Source organism: Nematolebias whitei, chromosome 2 (assembly GCF_014905685.2).
Source record: "Nematolebias whitei isolate Nwh7 chromosome 2, NemWhi1, whole genome shotgun sequence".
In the NCBI taxonomy this organism is placed as follows: domain Eukaryota; kingdom Metazoa; phylum Chordata; class Actinopteri; order Cyprinodontiformes; family Rivulidae; genus Nematolebias; species Nematolebias whitei.
The window spans coordinates 39,829,251-39,845,091 of record NC_056499.1 but is presented as its reverse complement, the minus strand read 5'-3'; the positions used below and the strand labels follow the sequence as shown (position 1 = coordinate 39,845,091).

Genomic DNA, 15,841 nt, shown 5'->3' with positions numbered 1-15,841 from the left:
AAGAAGCATGTATAGATAATGGATGAATGGATGGATGGGCCAGTATGTTATGTTGAAAGAAGCACCCTAACAGGAACCGTTTGATTTGGACTTTGTATTAAAATAATCACTGCATATATCTTGCAGAATTATCTAATAAACTTGAGTTTAAAAATAATCAAAGTGCTCTGTGCCTGATTAAAAGGCTGTGAATGAGTCTTTCCACATACGATGCTCCAACAGATGAATATTGATTGCACAGATTTAGAAACAGACAGTGGACGCGATGAAGCATTGGAGGGGACAGCTTGTTTGGAAACGACACTTCTCAGATAACCTTGTAGACACGTGGAGGCAAGAGTAATATTGGGTTTGGTCGACAGTTGTTCTGCTGTAACATTTTTCTACAACATATTTCATATTTTTGTTCAGATTGCTCGTGATTTTAATCCCAACTGGATGAGTGCTGTGAACATTCTTGACGATGACAACTTCCTGGGGGCAGAAAACGCCTTTAACCTGTTCGTCTGCCAAAAGGACAGGTGAGCAAAGCATTACATCTTTCTGATTATAGACGATAAAGTGCAATGACTGTATTGCCTTGTGAATTTCTTTGTTGCAATTATTGTGTTCCTCTGAGCTGCTCCACAAAAACTGAACGGCCAAAGAATGTTCAAAATCCCCTCTACATTTTGACCGCTCAGGCCCTCACAGGGTCATTAGGACCGTTCCTCCTACAGAGTCCCATGATAGGTTTAGATCAACATCATTGATACAAATGTGATAAAGCAGCATTGTCCTGTTTGAGAAATAATTATTATATTGTAGCTGTGCTTTTAGCCACCCTACACATTTTTTTCTTGGCAGTAATTTCACTGTTGGACATGTGTTGACTTTAAGCATAAGGAAGAAAGATGTGTTCAGAAAGTGCATGTGTTACACTTGTGCCTTCACTCATTATCCATCTAATACGTCAGGTTGGAGCTCTCAATGCTTTTGACCTTTATTTTTGTATCACGTCTCTGTTCCTGTTGCTCTTTTCACTGTTTCCCAACCTTTTATTCATTACCTCTCTATCATTCTCTGACCTTTTGCAGAACTTCTTGTGTCTCTGCCCCTCCTGATTTTTTATTTGATTAATCGATAGTCTTGCTCCCGACAATGTTTCAATTTAGCCTCTGACATGGTTTTGTCTTTTTGTTCTCACTCCTCTTTGTGGTTTCTCTTTTGTGTTCCTTTCCTGCCATCCTTGTCGCGGTCAGCGCGGCCACCACCGATGAGGAGAGGCAGCACCTGCAGGAGGTGGGGGTGTTCCACCTCGGCGAGTTTGTAAATGTTTTCTGCCACGGCTCGCTGGTGCTGCAGAACCTCGTGGAGAGCTCTACGCCCACCCAAGGGTCCGTGCTCTTCGGCACCGTTAACGGGATGATCGGTAGGTGTACGAATAATTTCACACTCCGAGCATTTATACACAAGATACAGTCGAGGCTAAAATGTTTGTATTCTAAAGCATTTGCTTTCTTGGTGAAAGAAAAATGCTCTCCATGTTCATGTCTGGCTCTTCAGACTAAAAACTGAATGGAGGTGGAAATAAGTCATATCACAGCACTTCTGAGGTTCACTTTTTTATCCCTTTTTATTATTATATGCCTGTCAAAAGGCAATCATTATGGTATAGTCTACAGTCTCTGTAGCCTTACAGATGTGCATTTTTTCTTTAGTTTCTTTTGTTAAATGCCTGGCTAAGGCATAGGTTAAGCAATAATTTAACACTCTTTTTCTAAAACCCTGCATTAATTTATTTTTTGTTAGAATGCAGAAATAATGACGTTCTTTGTTTTATTTAAATCACTTCATTGCATCATTCTCCTTGGTTTAGTATTTATGCAAAGTGCTAAGTATTGTGTCATTTGCAAAATGTCAGCATGGCAGGATTATCTGACTTTTGTATTTAATCTCACACAGAAGAGGGTTACAAAGGACCATCTGTGAAGTCTTTTGTAGAAGCTAGTGAACTATAACTTAAACCATTATCTCACTGAGCTGCCACTGTTAGAGAGTAATTGATTTGAATTTGTGAGAAAAAAGGCAAATTTTCTGTTGCAGTCTCATTGAAATGAACTTGTCTGTGATTAAATCCAGTCATGTTGTACTGTCCAGTTTAAGATAATCATGTCCTGTTTTTGTTTGCATGACTTACAAAACTTCATTCCATGCACATTAATTTATTGCTCACCTCTGCCCATCCCACCTTGGCTCAACCAGTCGTTGATTTGGTTAAACTAGGCTCTCGTGCAGGTTCCAAAACCCAAATCCAGCACTCTAGAATTACAAATCAGAATAAAATAAAGGTGTAAGATGGTTTGAAACACCTGCAACAACTCTGCAACTATTTTGTGAGAAAATTTGTCACACACAGGCGGCACGGTGCAGTAGAGCTGCTGCCTCTCAGCGAGCAGGTCCCCGATTCAAATCCCAGCGAGGGACCTTTCTTAGTGGAGTTTGCATGTTCTCTCTGTGCATGAGTGGGTTTTCTCCTGATACTCCAGTTTCCTCCCACAGACCAAAAACATGCATGTTAGTCTGATTGGTAACTCTCAATTGTCTCTAGGTGTGAGTGAGAGAGTGAATGGTTGTTTGTCTCATTTGTCTCTGTGTCCCTGTGATGGACTGGAGACCTGTTCAGGGTGTCCCCCGCCTCTCGTACAGTGACTGCTGGATATGGGCACCAGTGACCCCCGAGACCCAAAAGGAAGAAGCGGTAAAAGATGATGGATGGATTTGTCACACATTTTTGTTCAAAATTCAAGCAACAAGATTTCAGGCCTCTGCAATTCACAAAGGAAATTGTGAACCCCTGCAAACGTTTCAAGACATTTTGGGAACTCGTTCTTGAATGTTCTACAGGTATCTGCCAGCCTTCACAGCGCAGTGACCGTACTGCCTTAACCAGCTCGTCTTAGTACTGTAACTGCAGCTATTCATTGTCCATCCTCGCATTAAACAAAAGTTGTGTTCTCTCATAATGATCATCTGTTGAACCCTGTGAAAACCCAGCTGCTCTGCAGGATACATTTTTAAAGACGCACAGAACAAACAGAAACAAGATCGTTTTTTTTAGTTCAGCATTAAAAGAAGTGGTCTGCTTTTTAAGATATACAACCCTTTTTCTACAAGATTCTGAGATTCCTGTGGAAACATTCACCCTTTTCACAAAGCAGCTTCTCATGATCCCCGAACAGCTTGCTTTTTAAGTAATCTTTGCTTATTTACAAATAAAAGTTTACTAATATGCATTTTTTATTATGGCCGATGTCGATCTTTAGAAATCACAACAGTATATGGCTGATTTACAACGATTATTTTTTCTGGCCACAATAATTGCTTGATATAAATAAACATATTTAACATCCCCTTGAAGAACTTGTGCAAATAAAAAAACATACCTAAGAGCATTCTTGCAATTAAACTAATTGTGTGCTGGTTGTAGTAACTGCTGCAGCAGCTTTAATTTTGTACTTGCTAATTCACTAAATGTGTACATGCATGGCCGATTGCCAATTTTTTTTAAAGGTGGCCAATGTTGGCTGGTTAAAATCAGTCAGCTGAATAATCAATTCATCTCTATTTACAATAAACCAAACAAGCCTGTCCTAGTTTTACATAATGTTCTGGCTTTGAAAGTCACAGGAGTCGTTTTGAATAACTCAGCAATGTGCAGTTAGTGTGACGAATACATCCATCCATTTTCTTTACCTGCTTTTTTCTTTTCCGGATTGCGGGGGCGCTTCTCCTTCGGTCATTATGTGAGGGATGAGGTATGAAAAACATATGCAACAGAAATGTCACATACTATTCTTGTTAAATCATCGGCTGGAGAACTGAGTGGCAGGATTTTATTTTTCAGGCCCTACACTCACACACGGTTCTCTGATCTCCCAGTCTTTGAAGTTAGTGGCCATTATCACTAGCTGTTTTGCTGTAAAATGGATCATTGCTGATTATTCCCCATTTTAAAATCCCCATGTGCTAGTTGCACAAACAACATGTCATCAAAGCATCACACCCCTTTATTGTAACACCAGCTCTGGCTGACACACGCAGCATATTGGCTGGGCAATTAGCTCCATTACTGACTGTGAGGTGTGTCAACCTCAATCCCCATTCTGTTTTTAGAACTTACTCACAGGAAGAAAGTCTGCAACAAACAGCACATCAATCCCTCGCTAAACACGGGGTGTGACAGAAGCTCTTATTGATAGCTGCTTATAATGGTTATATCAGCTCACTGTGAAACTTTTGTAGACAAGTACTGAGAAAGGACCTGGTGCTAAAACCATGTTGGCTTTGTGAGGTGTTGCTGGTGAGATTCTCTCATATATTCAGCAGTTGTTTCTATCTGTTTCCACGCATTGTATGTGATGAAATACACTGATTAAACTTTGATGTTAATCCCATTCACGATGTCCGCCGAGTAGGGCTGGGCGATATCTCAATATTTTAAAAATATCGACATAATTTAATACGCGATATAAGATGGGACTATATTGTCTATATCAATATTTCTACGTTGTGTTTTAATTAAACTTGAAAATCCGTGTAGTTCTTCTTTTTCTGCCCGTCTGCACCAACTTGACGCAGCCCCTCACTTCTGCTTCACACACGCTTACTAACATTGTGAAGGCGGCACAGCTGAAGAGGATTATTATTTAATGTATGTAAATAGTTTATTTTTTAGAAAATTATTTTGTACAGTCGCAGCTGTTTGTTAATAAATGTGCCTGTGTGACAATTGGGACAAAGCTTTGACTCAGAAATATGTTGTTGTTAATTTATGGAAAGAAAACAATATTGCGATACATATCGTATATCGTGATTCATCTTAAAATATGGAGATATGAATTTTGGTCCATATCGCCCAGCCCTACTGCAAAGCCAACTTAGCCAACATATAAAATACTATAACTTGGTCAGTATTACAGTAGTTGAGCTAAATTTGAGCTGTGGTACTAGCTGAGAGTTGTTCCCAACACATAGTTTGAGCACTGACACATTTGGTGAAACCTCACATTATCACAGGAGATGTGCATAACGTGATTTTACCTCTGTCGTTTTTCAACATAAGATGATTTTTGTCTAAATGTACTGTGGATGATATGCATTCCTTCTTGGAACTTTGATTTTGATGTGAATTTAGGTTTTTTCAAAATCTTACAAGTAAAATTGTCTGTTTTTTTTGTTTGTTTTTTTCCCACCCCCACTCCTAAAGGTGTCCTCCCCGCATCTCTGTTGCTGATTTATTTGTCATATCCGTTGTCTGCTTGCCCCTGCCCTGATCCAGTAGAGATGAGCAGGATTTAGTTTGCAGTGCTATAAACTCCAGAGCTTTATGTCTTCAGAGCCTTTGCCCGTGCTGCTCAGTATAAATCCCCAACATTTCTTTGAACACTTTTGTTTTGCTGGAAAATCTTTCTCAGTGACAACATAAAGCCCACTCAGAACCTTTCCTAGCAAATACTTGAATAAACCTGGGATTCAATGTGAAGATCTACTGAAAAATCTCCCAGAAAATTGACATTCAGTCAATGAATAACTGGAATTGACATTCCCCATCTTGGAAAAAAGAAAACGAGCTGAAAGCAGTACAAGCTGGGAACAAAAAGAAAGCACACAAAGATCCGTAACAACGGTTTCGTCAAAGCCAACATTTACATTCCAGACAATAACGTAAAACGGAAGGCAATCACGTTGTCACCCTTCATTACTCGGATTGAAACCAGTAACTTTCAGGGAGGCAGTAATGATGGCAGAGATGAAAAACAAGGAGTTCTCATCATTTGGACTCAGCACTCCCAGAGCTCATGACGCACGGCACATAATTTCACCTCAGCACTTTCTGTGATCCTTTAAAAAGTGTCGGAGGAAAGTTTTACAGGAAATGAGAGCCGCAGACGTATTTCCCTGTGAAAAGTTTCCATAGCAGCTCGTAAACCGAGATGAGCTTCAGCGTGTAATGGAGATAAATAACCACTGCTGGGCTTATCGCTCTGCGAGATGCTGCGATGCATGTTTCCAGGAAGCTTCAAGACTACGACATTAATCTGTCCCCTAAAACAACAACAAGCAGCAAGTGGACAAACGAGCTGTTTTTAGATATTCTGACCTGCATCTGATCACGATAAGCATTGAAAGTGCAACACCAGAGTCTGTTTTCTAAGTAAATGTCAATTTATTTCACCTTCTCTTATTTGATGGAGTAATTTTATTGTTTTTATGGAATCAGACAATGAACAGAAATGGACAGCATCTGATGATTTACACAACGTTACCGTTAGTTACCCTTAGTTACCTTTAGTTACCTGTAGTTCAAAGTACAGTAGTCCCTTGTTTATTGAGAGGTTTCCGTTCTCAGTCCACCTATGATAAGGGAAAAAATGTGAAGTAGGAATAGTAGTACAAGTAGTAAGTAGTAGTTTATTTTAGTATTTATATATACGGTGGCTATATATATACAGTATATATATATATATATATATATATATATATATATATATATATATGTATGTATATATATACTGTATAGGTGTTTTAAACCCTTCCCATACTCTTGCAATATTCTAAACAATGTTTCTAAACGCTCTAAGAGCACAGAATGTCATGATCCTGCTCTCTCTGCCACCTGCCAGTGCTTTCGGCCACGCCCACTTCTTCTGCAGAGCGAAGATCGACATGCTGCAGGAGGGAGCTTCTCCCTGCACCTGTGGGCTGCACACAGGTGCTACAGTAAATAATTTAAAATAATTTATTTTAAATACAAAATCCATGCTGATCGTGCGACTCATCCATCAATCATCCAATTGTGTGTCTTGTCCAATCTTATTTAGAAAAACTGCGAAAGTCGAACCGCGAAGTAGCGAGAGTCTACTGTATTCCAAATATATTTTGAGAAATTTATTCATTCATTCATTTGTTTATTTATTTAGGCGAGTAATCAAATCCATGTTTTGTTTTGTTTGCTACACAAAACAAAACATGTCCTCTTCTAAGTCATGAGATCTTGTTCTCCCAACTTACCTCAACTTCCAGGCAGTAGATGGATACATGCTTCGATCCTTTGCTGGGGTGCTGAAGATAAACAGCTGTTGGCGTAAATTCCCCACTCGCGTGTCATTAAAGGCTTTAATGATGTCATATTTACAAGAGTCCCAAACTTCTAATGAATACAGTGGATGTGTAAAGTTCTTCTCATCGCCTCACACTAATTAAAGTTTTTGTGTTCATTGTGATATTGGTTTTAGCTCAAAGTTTAGTTTTTGCTTAAGACGATAGCCTTAGCCAAAAAATTGTTTGAGATGTGCACAATAAATAATACGAGGAAATCATTAAAATTAATTGATAAAGATTAAATCAATTTGAACTCATAAAAACGTGTATTAAACAAATACCAGAGATGCCACGTTAATGCACAGGATCAGGTGTTTTTGGTTCATTTAATAAACAAAACTATTGAGGCAAACGGTAGATTAATTTATAGTTAATTAGTTGTTGCAGCTTTGCTGTGTCTTAGTTTGTCTCTGAATACTTTCATAGCTTCATGTGCAGAAAAAACATCTACATCACAGATTAAACCTTTGTTTGCTTGAGCTTTTGATTTCCGTGTTATTGTACGGAATATTTCCCCCAGAGCGTTCAGATTTATTCACCAAACATTATTGAAGCATATTTCTGCCATCAAGAAACACACGATACTCCCTGAAAAACTGTGTGGCTGTAAGATTTTTACAAATCCACTGAAAACGAGGGAGATGTCTTGAATTATTGAGCAATAAAACTAGTGCCATTTTACTTTCAGCACACAAGTGTTATACATGCATTTGGAGGACTGCAGTCAGATTTATGATCTTATAATTTATTAATTAGACTGTTTTTTATGCTTGGAATAAATCGAGTCCGGAAGTTCTTCTGTTCCTTAGTATTTATGACGAGTTAAAAGGATTTACCATCAACTGTTGTGAGTTGCAAATCTGATGAACCATTCTGTGTGTGCTAGGTCTGGTGACGTCCCTGTCTGAGAGCTGGTACAGCCTCCTGCTCGACCTACAGAACCGCCTCACCAAGGTCATCAAGAGCGTGGGGAAGATCGAGCACAGCTTATATCCTTTGTAAACTCACACGTACTCTCGCGGCCCGTGACAGTGAATCTGGTGAACTGCACCGACAGGTGCAGGCTGTCTTGTTGGCAGAAGGCCCCGATAAGGTGACAAAGCAGTAATGGTGTCCTTAATTGGCTTTGAAGCTGCTTGATAAATATTTCATGATTGAATAATTTGTAACCGTTCTGCTGTGTGATCCCATTATATAATTTGTGGTGGAGCTGAACTGTTAGTGGCCATGCTTCAGTTCGTCTTCTGGGTGGAAGACGAGCTGAACCTCTACAGTCAGATGCCTCATATTAAAGTGTCTCTGTGCAGGACTTTGAGCCACACATGGCTGCATTTTTCTAACAAACAAAAGTGCTGCATGTACAAGTGCTGTTATATTATTATGAGGTGCTCCGAGGGCTTTTGTGAATGAGAAACTGTAAAGGACTTTGTTGGATCAAGATCAAAGTGTAAAAAAACAAACAAATTTATGATTGATAAATTGGTTAAATGAGAATGGAACAAATTATTCTTGTACAAAACCTTATTTTCTTGAATGACCATTTGAACACAGTTCTTTGAACATTTTATACAGGATTAGTGTACATATTGATTTGTTCCTTTGATGTTTGTTTGTTTGTTTGTTCTAAGCTAAAATAATTATTTGTTCTCGTCATTTTTAGCTGGAGGAACATTTTAGTGGCTTGTTGCTCTGATGTTGTTGACAAGAAAGTTGTTAAAAATGACAATAAAATAAACAAGTGTTGTAATAATTATTTGCAACACCAATCCAACAGTAGATTAAAATATATTTTTTCTTAATCAAAATAATCTACCATTTTTCCAGATTAGACTCCATTTAAAGTTGTAATCCTTATGTTTCACAGTCAAAGCCCATCAAGCCTGATGCTTCCACTCATCCTCCTTTAAAAAAGGGATTACCAGCACCACACTGGTTATAAACAGTTCATCATGTTGGATATTTGTTGACTCTGCCTGAGGGAAACTTTACAGTGTTGTACCTGAGGGGCCACCCTCAGGCAGAGTAAATGCCTGGTAGAGATTTTTTTTTCCTTGACACCATACCACCTGGAGGTCCTTCCACACGGAGCGTAAAACAGAGCAGGCGACAGGATTCATCGATGGGGACCTGATTGAAAGCTTCTTGGATCTGAGCCGAGCAAAGATGCAGGAGGTCGTCAGCACTCTGCAGGTAGGAGCCCCTGTTCGTGCTTAAACTCACTCCTTTTAGAGGAAGACGACAGATCTGGTACCTCCAGTAATTTGTATCATTTACCTGATTAAAGATTAAAACATTTGTTTCTTTGAGCTCTTTGATATTACAGTTTATGTTAATTCTCACGACAGATGTTTTTTTGTAGGTTTCAGATCCATTACTTGAAACAGCAAATTGAGGATATTTGATTTACTTGCATTGTTACGCCCCATCAGTGGGTGGCCAGGATAAAACACGGAGGTGATTCATCATCTGCACAACTCAAGGAGCCCCAGAGACAGGTTGATGATTTGTAAAGAATAAAGTGATTTATTTACAGGTGTTTTGGGATAGAGTTTCACTATTGTCAGGGTGAGCTCAGGCTACAATAGCAAACAAAAGCAGAAGTATATTAGTAATATTCCACTTACCTATGTGTAAAAATAAAATACCATTTCTCATCTTCCTGAACTAACAAAAACATAGCAAAATGACCTGAAAGCAAATGACAGCCTACTCCTAAAAATTCCTCACAAGCTATTTACAAATTAACTAGTTGCCTGACGTGGAACATTGGGTCAGGATGCAAAACGTTGGATCATCTTCATGTTGTGTTCCAGCCTCTCCTAGATTGGGTACAACATAAATTGGGGGCTCGTCCGGGATATTAACCTTCATCTTAATCTTGCACCCAAAGTGAGAAACCTACAACTTCCCACTTTTTTATTAATCAAGCAGGACAGTCACCCTGTTGATGGTGTTTTAGTAATATTGGACGGTCTAATTAAGGATGTACTGCCGGTCTTTTAGTATGTCACGTAAAAAGAATCTCAGTTTGTCACAGGACTGAGAGATATTCCAGGATATACTTAAATTTTAATGTTTTGCCTATGATTTATGAGTATCTTCATCAGTTCATCCATCACATTTTTGGCTGTAATAGGATTTTTAACGTTTTTCTCAAAATATGTTGAAGCTCTTAAAATAATGTGCCACCGCATAATCTCGAAAATGTGCTAAACTTGATCCAAATACGCTTCTCAATCGGAAAAATGGTTATGCATTGATATGGATTTAGTTTATTTAATTTCGAAATAGATTAAAACAAGCCATTGTATCCAGTGCATTTAGATTTGCCAACGAGTCACTAAATTGATTGATTGATTTATTCCAGGTGTTTTTTTGTTTTTTATATATATAAAGAGGGCAGCTGTGGCTGAGTGGTTAGAGCAGTCCTCCAATGCAAGAGTTGGGGGTTTGAATCCACCAGCAGTCACATGCCAGAGTGTTCCTGGGCAAGACACTGAACCCCTCATGTGTGTCCCATCGGTGTATGAATGTGATAAATCACTGATTAGTCTCTTTAGAAGGATTTGTTCAATTAGCTTTGTATAGATCTACAGGTCCTTCTCAAAAAATTAGCATATTGTGATAAAGGTCATTATTTTCCATAATGTAATGATAAAAATGAAACTTTCATATATTTCAGATTCATTGCACACCAACTGAAATATTTCAGGTCTTTAATTGTTTTAATACTGATGATTATGGCATACAGCTCATGAAAACCCAAAACGCCTGTCCCAAAAAATTAGCATATTTCATCCCACCAATCCACAATCCTCCTCAGGGTCCAGTCACCTCTTCTCGTTCTGCAAGTGTTTTTAATACAAAAAACACCAACCTTCAAATAATCATGTTCAGTTATGCACTCAATACTTGGTCGGGAATCCTTTTGCATGAATGACTGCTTCAATGCGGCGTGGCATGGAGGCAATCAGTCTGTGGCACTGCTGAGGTGTTATGGAGGCCCAGGATGCTTTGATAGCGGCCTTAAGCTCATCCAGAGTGTTGGGTCTTGCGTCTCTCAACTTTCTCTTCACAATATCCCACAGGTTCTCTATGGGGTTCAGGTCAGGAGAGTTGGCAGGCCAATTGAGCACAGTAATACCATGGTCAGTAAACCATTTACCAGTGGTTTTGGCACTGTGAGCAGGTGCCAGGTCGTGCTGAAAAATGAAATCTTCATCTCCTTAAAGCTTTTCAGCAGATGGAAGCATGAAGTGCTCCAAAATCTCCTGATAGCTGCATTGACCCTGCCCTTGATAAAACACAGTGGACCAACACCAACAGCTGACATGGCACCCCAGACCATCACTGACTGTGGGTGCTTCACACTGGACTTCTGACATTTTGGCATTTCCTTCTCCCCAGTCTTCCTCCACACTCTGGCACCTTGATTTCCGAAGGACATGCAAAATTTGCTTTCATCCGAAAAAAGTACTTTGGACCACTGAGCAACAGTCCAGTGCTGCTTCTCTGTAGCCCAGGTCAGGTGCTTCTGCCGCTGTTTCTGGTTCAAAAGTGGCTTGACCTGGGGAATGCAGCACCTGTAGCCCATTTCCTGCACACGCCTGTGCACGGTGGCTCTGGATGTTTCTATTCCAGACTCAGTCCACTGCTTCCGCAGGTCCCCCAAGGTCTGGAATGGGCCCTTCTCCACAATCCTCCTCAGGGTCCGGTCACCTCTTCTCGTTGTGCAGCGTTTTCTGCCACACTTTTCCCTTCCCACAGACTTCCCACTGAGGTGCCTTGATACAGCACTCTGGGAACAGCCTATTCGTTCAGCAATTTCTTTCTGTGTCTTACCCTCTTGCTTGAGGGTGTCAATGATGGCCTTCTGGACAGCAGTCAGGTCGGCAGTCTTACCCATGATTGCGGTTTTGAGTAATGAACAAGGCTGGGAATTTTTAAAAGGCTCAGGAATCTTTTTCAGGTGTTTAGAGTTACGTCGTTGATTCAGATGGTTAGGTTAATAGCTTGTTTAGAGAACCTTTTCATGATATGCTAATTTTTTTGGGACAGGCATTTTGGGTTTTCATGAGCTGTATGCCATAATCATCAGTATTAAAACAATTAAAGACCTGAAATATTTCAGTTGGTGTGCAATGAATCTGAAATATATGAAAGTTTCATTTTTATCATTACATTATGGAAAATAATGACCTTTATCACAATATGCTAATTTTTTTAGAAGGACCTGTAGTAGAGTACTGTATGAATGGGTAAATGAGGACACAGATTGTAGTGTAAAGAGCTTTGAGTATCTTGAAATAAGATAGAAAGGAGCTATATAAGTACAGTCCATTTACCATTTAAAACTTTTTTTTAGTTACCGGTACATCCACGCTACCTGATGTCTGATACAAAAACTTGACTGTCTGAAATCTGACACCATGATCCAAACTGCCTGTTCACCCAGTCCTACAACTCATGACACAAAATGGCTTAGATCAGATTGAGGGGAAAATGCCAGTAATTTCCTTTCCTTACTCACCTTCCAAGAACTTCTGTGAAACTCAGATTCCCCTCAGAGAAACCGTTTTCTCGGTTCTTTGCTGTGTTATAAATCAGGAAATGAGCTGAACTCTTGTTGCCAGTGTTCTTTTAGTTCTACTGAATAATTTAGCCAAGCTTTTCTTCATTGTACTGAGAGTTTGAGGAACCACAAGGATGTGATTTGTGTGACTTAATAACTTTTCTAACAACAGTGCATTCATTTTATTTCACTGAGCTGTGACTGTTGGAGACCAACTCAAAATTCTGACAAAACGGATGATTTTTCAGTAACTCTCATAGTATTTTGAGTGTTTGCGAGCAGGGAGTTCTGTTTTCTCTGCAAACGTTTGAAAATCACAACCTATTTTTGTGTCCACAACTTGTAACACTGCGTTTTAGACTGAACATTATTTCATTGCCCACCTTGTACCTTCTACATGCGATTTAATCTATAAGAGTACACTTTTCAAAATATATATAGGCAGATTTGGACACATTTTTTAATCAACATTTATCATCTGTGTAGATTTTATTTGACATTCGGGACTGTAGCCTCATTTTCTGTGACGAGAGCTCCTGTGAAAATACAGCTCTAGTGTTACAGAGTTTATGAAAACTGAACGAGAGATGGTCAACTATTTCTGAGACAAAATCTGTTGCAAAAGTTGAACATGTTCACGTGGTCACATTTTGTTTCTCTGAAATGATAAAATCTTATTTGATGATTTGGGTTGTATTATAACAGCAGAGCTCCAACAGAAAAAAGTAGTAAAAGTTGTGTCATTTGGGTTTTTAAATCCAGCATTGAGCTTTGAAAGACAATGCTGTCTTTGAACATGAGCTAAAAAATTCACTCATGCTGCATACCAGGTGGAAAAAGTCCCTTTTGGCAGAAAGCCAAATGCCCATACACACTGTGTGTGTGACTATTTCTTTTATTTTTTGCAATAAAGCCATCTTTTATATCCGTCTGTTCCACATTTTTCATCTAAACTATAAACAGAAACGGACGATTGAAGTGGTTTCCTTTCCAGGACATTCCTGTTCAAGGCCAACATTCTGCAAAAACTAGAACATTAGGAGTACCCCGTGTTGTAGCAGAGACATCACCTGCATACAGAAGATATTCATATTAAAATATGAAGTTTGATTCAATTCAATTCAGTTTATTCATAGAGCACCATGTCACAACAGAGGTTTTCTCAGGACACTGAACAGAAACATTCACATATATATATATATATATATAAAAAAAAAGCCAATTAGTAAAAGTTCTCTAAGGAAGGAAGCCAGAAGGTGAATCTTCACTTTGTCACAGACTCCCATCCTGAGCAAGCACAAAGGAGACAGTGGAAAGGAAAAACTCTGTTTTAACAGGAAGAAACATCCAGCAAAACCAGGCTCAGGACGAGTGGCCATCTGCTTCGACCAGCTGGGTTTGACAGGACAGGAAGGAGGAACAGACACAGAATGGGAGGTCCAGATGGACTTTCTATAGGAGGAAAGACAAAAAACACATTAAGATGTAAATAATTACAAGTACAACAGGTAGAGTAAGTAAAGACAATAGCATGCAGAAGAAATGTGGTTAATTTGTCCTCCAGCAGTCTAAGCCTATAGCAGCATAACTAAGAGACAGCTCAATAAACCAAGCCAACCTTAACTATAGGATTTATCAAAAAGGAAAGACTTAAGTCTGATGTTAAAAGTAGACAAGGTGTCAGCCTCATGGACAGAAACAAAGTTTGTATTTATAATTGTCAAAATATTTGGACGCAACCTTATTTTAAAGAAATGAGTCACCAGACTACTTCCAAGTTTCTATGAAACGTTTTAATCTAAAAACGAGTGTTTTTTTGTAACTCATCTGTTTTTTTTCTTGTACCTGCATTTGTTTTTTGATCTCATCACATTAGTGGTGCCATGGGACGAGTGGGTTTTTCTCAGCAGAGGAGGCTCACCGCTTGATGTCGTTCAATTTCAGATCGATGATGGCAGCGGCATGAAGCGTGAAGCCACAGTGGACGAGGTGATTAAGATTGTGGAGGAGCTGACGAGGATCCACTAGTTCTGTCAACGTTTAGACACCCGCTGAGTGAGACGGTGGCCCGGAGGAGGAATGGTTGGGAAAACCACACATTGGGCTTTTGCAAATGTGTAAATAATTCTAAAGATGGTGTTCGTGTTCGTCCTTCAGACCTTGGTGAGATGTCCACGGTTAAGACCCTGAAGGTGCTACAGGATGAGTGTAGCCCGGGCAAAATGAAACTTGTTTGGACAGAAAGACCAAAGTAAAAGTCCTGGTCTGGGTGTGTTTCAGTGTGTGGACCTGCACAGTGTCGTTATAAAATTTAAAATATTATTTTTTTCTCACCTAAACCATTTTCTGCCATGTTTGTTGACAGTTACATGAAGTTTTGAAGATCTGCTGATCCTCTGCTTCACGCTGGATAAACCTGACTGCTTTGAGTTTATTACTGAAGTCTGGAGTAACAATGCTGAAAACAGGAAAATGGTAGATTTATAGCTATTTTGTCTTTGTGATGTTCTCTTTGTTTATTCTAATAAACTTTGCTTTAGTACTGTGTGTCTGGTTCTAATCTTTGTTCTCTTTAGAATGTGGTTCCTCTTCTCAGTTTTCATTTTTGATCATTTTTAGCCTCAGTCGTTGGATGAGTCGGTTGTTCTGCTTATATTAGGGATGCACGATAGTGGATTTTTGGCCGATATGCCGATATATTAAAACTTATTTGGCCGATAATTGATACCGATGTTTTATATACTTTCCTTTGTCAGAACATAGCCCTCTATTTAGGCCCATTTGTTACAAAACTTGTGCAACAGCTGTAAGAGCTGGAGACATATATTCAGTAACAGCCATATGATATACATAGCACTTTAACTTATCTTAAATGAAAAGTGTTAAATGTTATTTATTAGCATTAGTCACCTGTGATGCTGTCTCACTTGTGGAGGCTTGTTCCAGGTTCCTAGCTGCAGTGTGGGATCCTCTGCACTCTTGTGCATGAAGGACAGTCTTTTTGTTAAAAGTTTTTGTCTATTCATTGTGCTGTAAGACTAATCGCTAACGGGGCTAACACTTAACGTCCAAATGTCTGTGGTAAAACTCACCCAAGTGCTATCGGCTATTAGCTTCTCAACAACG

The 15,841-nt window shown here is 39.2% G+C and overlaps 1 protein-coding gene across 1 annotated transcript in view; it reads left to right on the top strand.

The window, feature by feature from the left end:
- ddb1 (damage-specific DNA binding protein 1) overlaps window positions 1-15,189 on the top strand; it is a 94,096-nt gene extending 78,907 nt beyond the window's left edge. The window contains exons 22-26 of the mRNA XM_037694470.1: window positions 412-521; window positions 1,242-1,411; window positions 8,030-8,132; window positions 9,210-9,333; window positions 14,660-15,189. Of these exons, the coding sequence (XP_037550398.1) occupies window positions 412-521; window positions 1,242-1,411; window positions 8,030-8,132; window positions 9,210-9,333; window positions 14,660-14,743 (591 nt within the window). The 3' untranslated portion in view covers window positions 14,744-15,189. The remainder of the gene's footprint in view (window positions 1-411; window positions 522-1,241; window positions 1,412-8,029; window positions 8,133-9,209; window positions 9,334-14,659) is intronic.
- The last annotated feature ends 652 nt before the right edge of the window (window positions 15,190-15,841 follow it).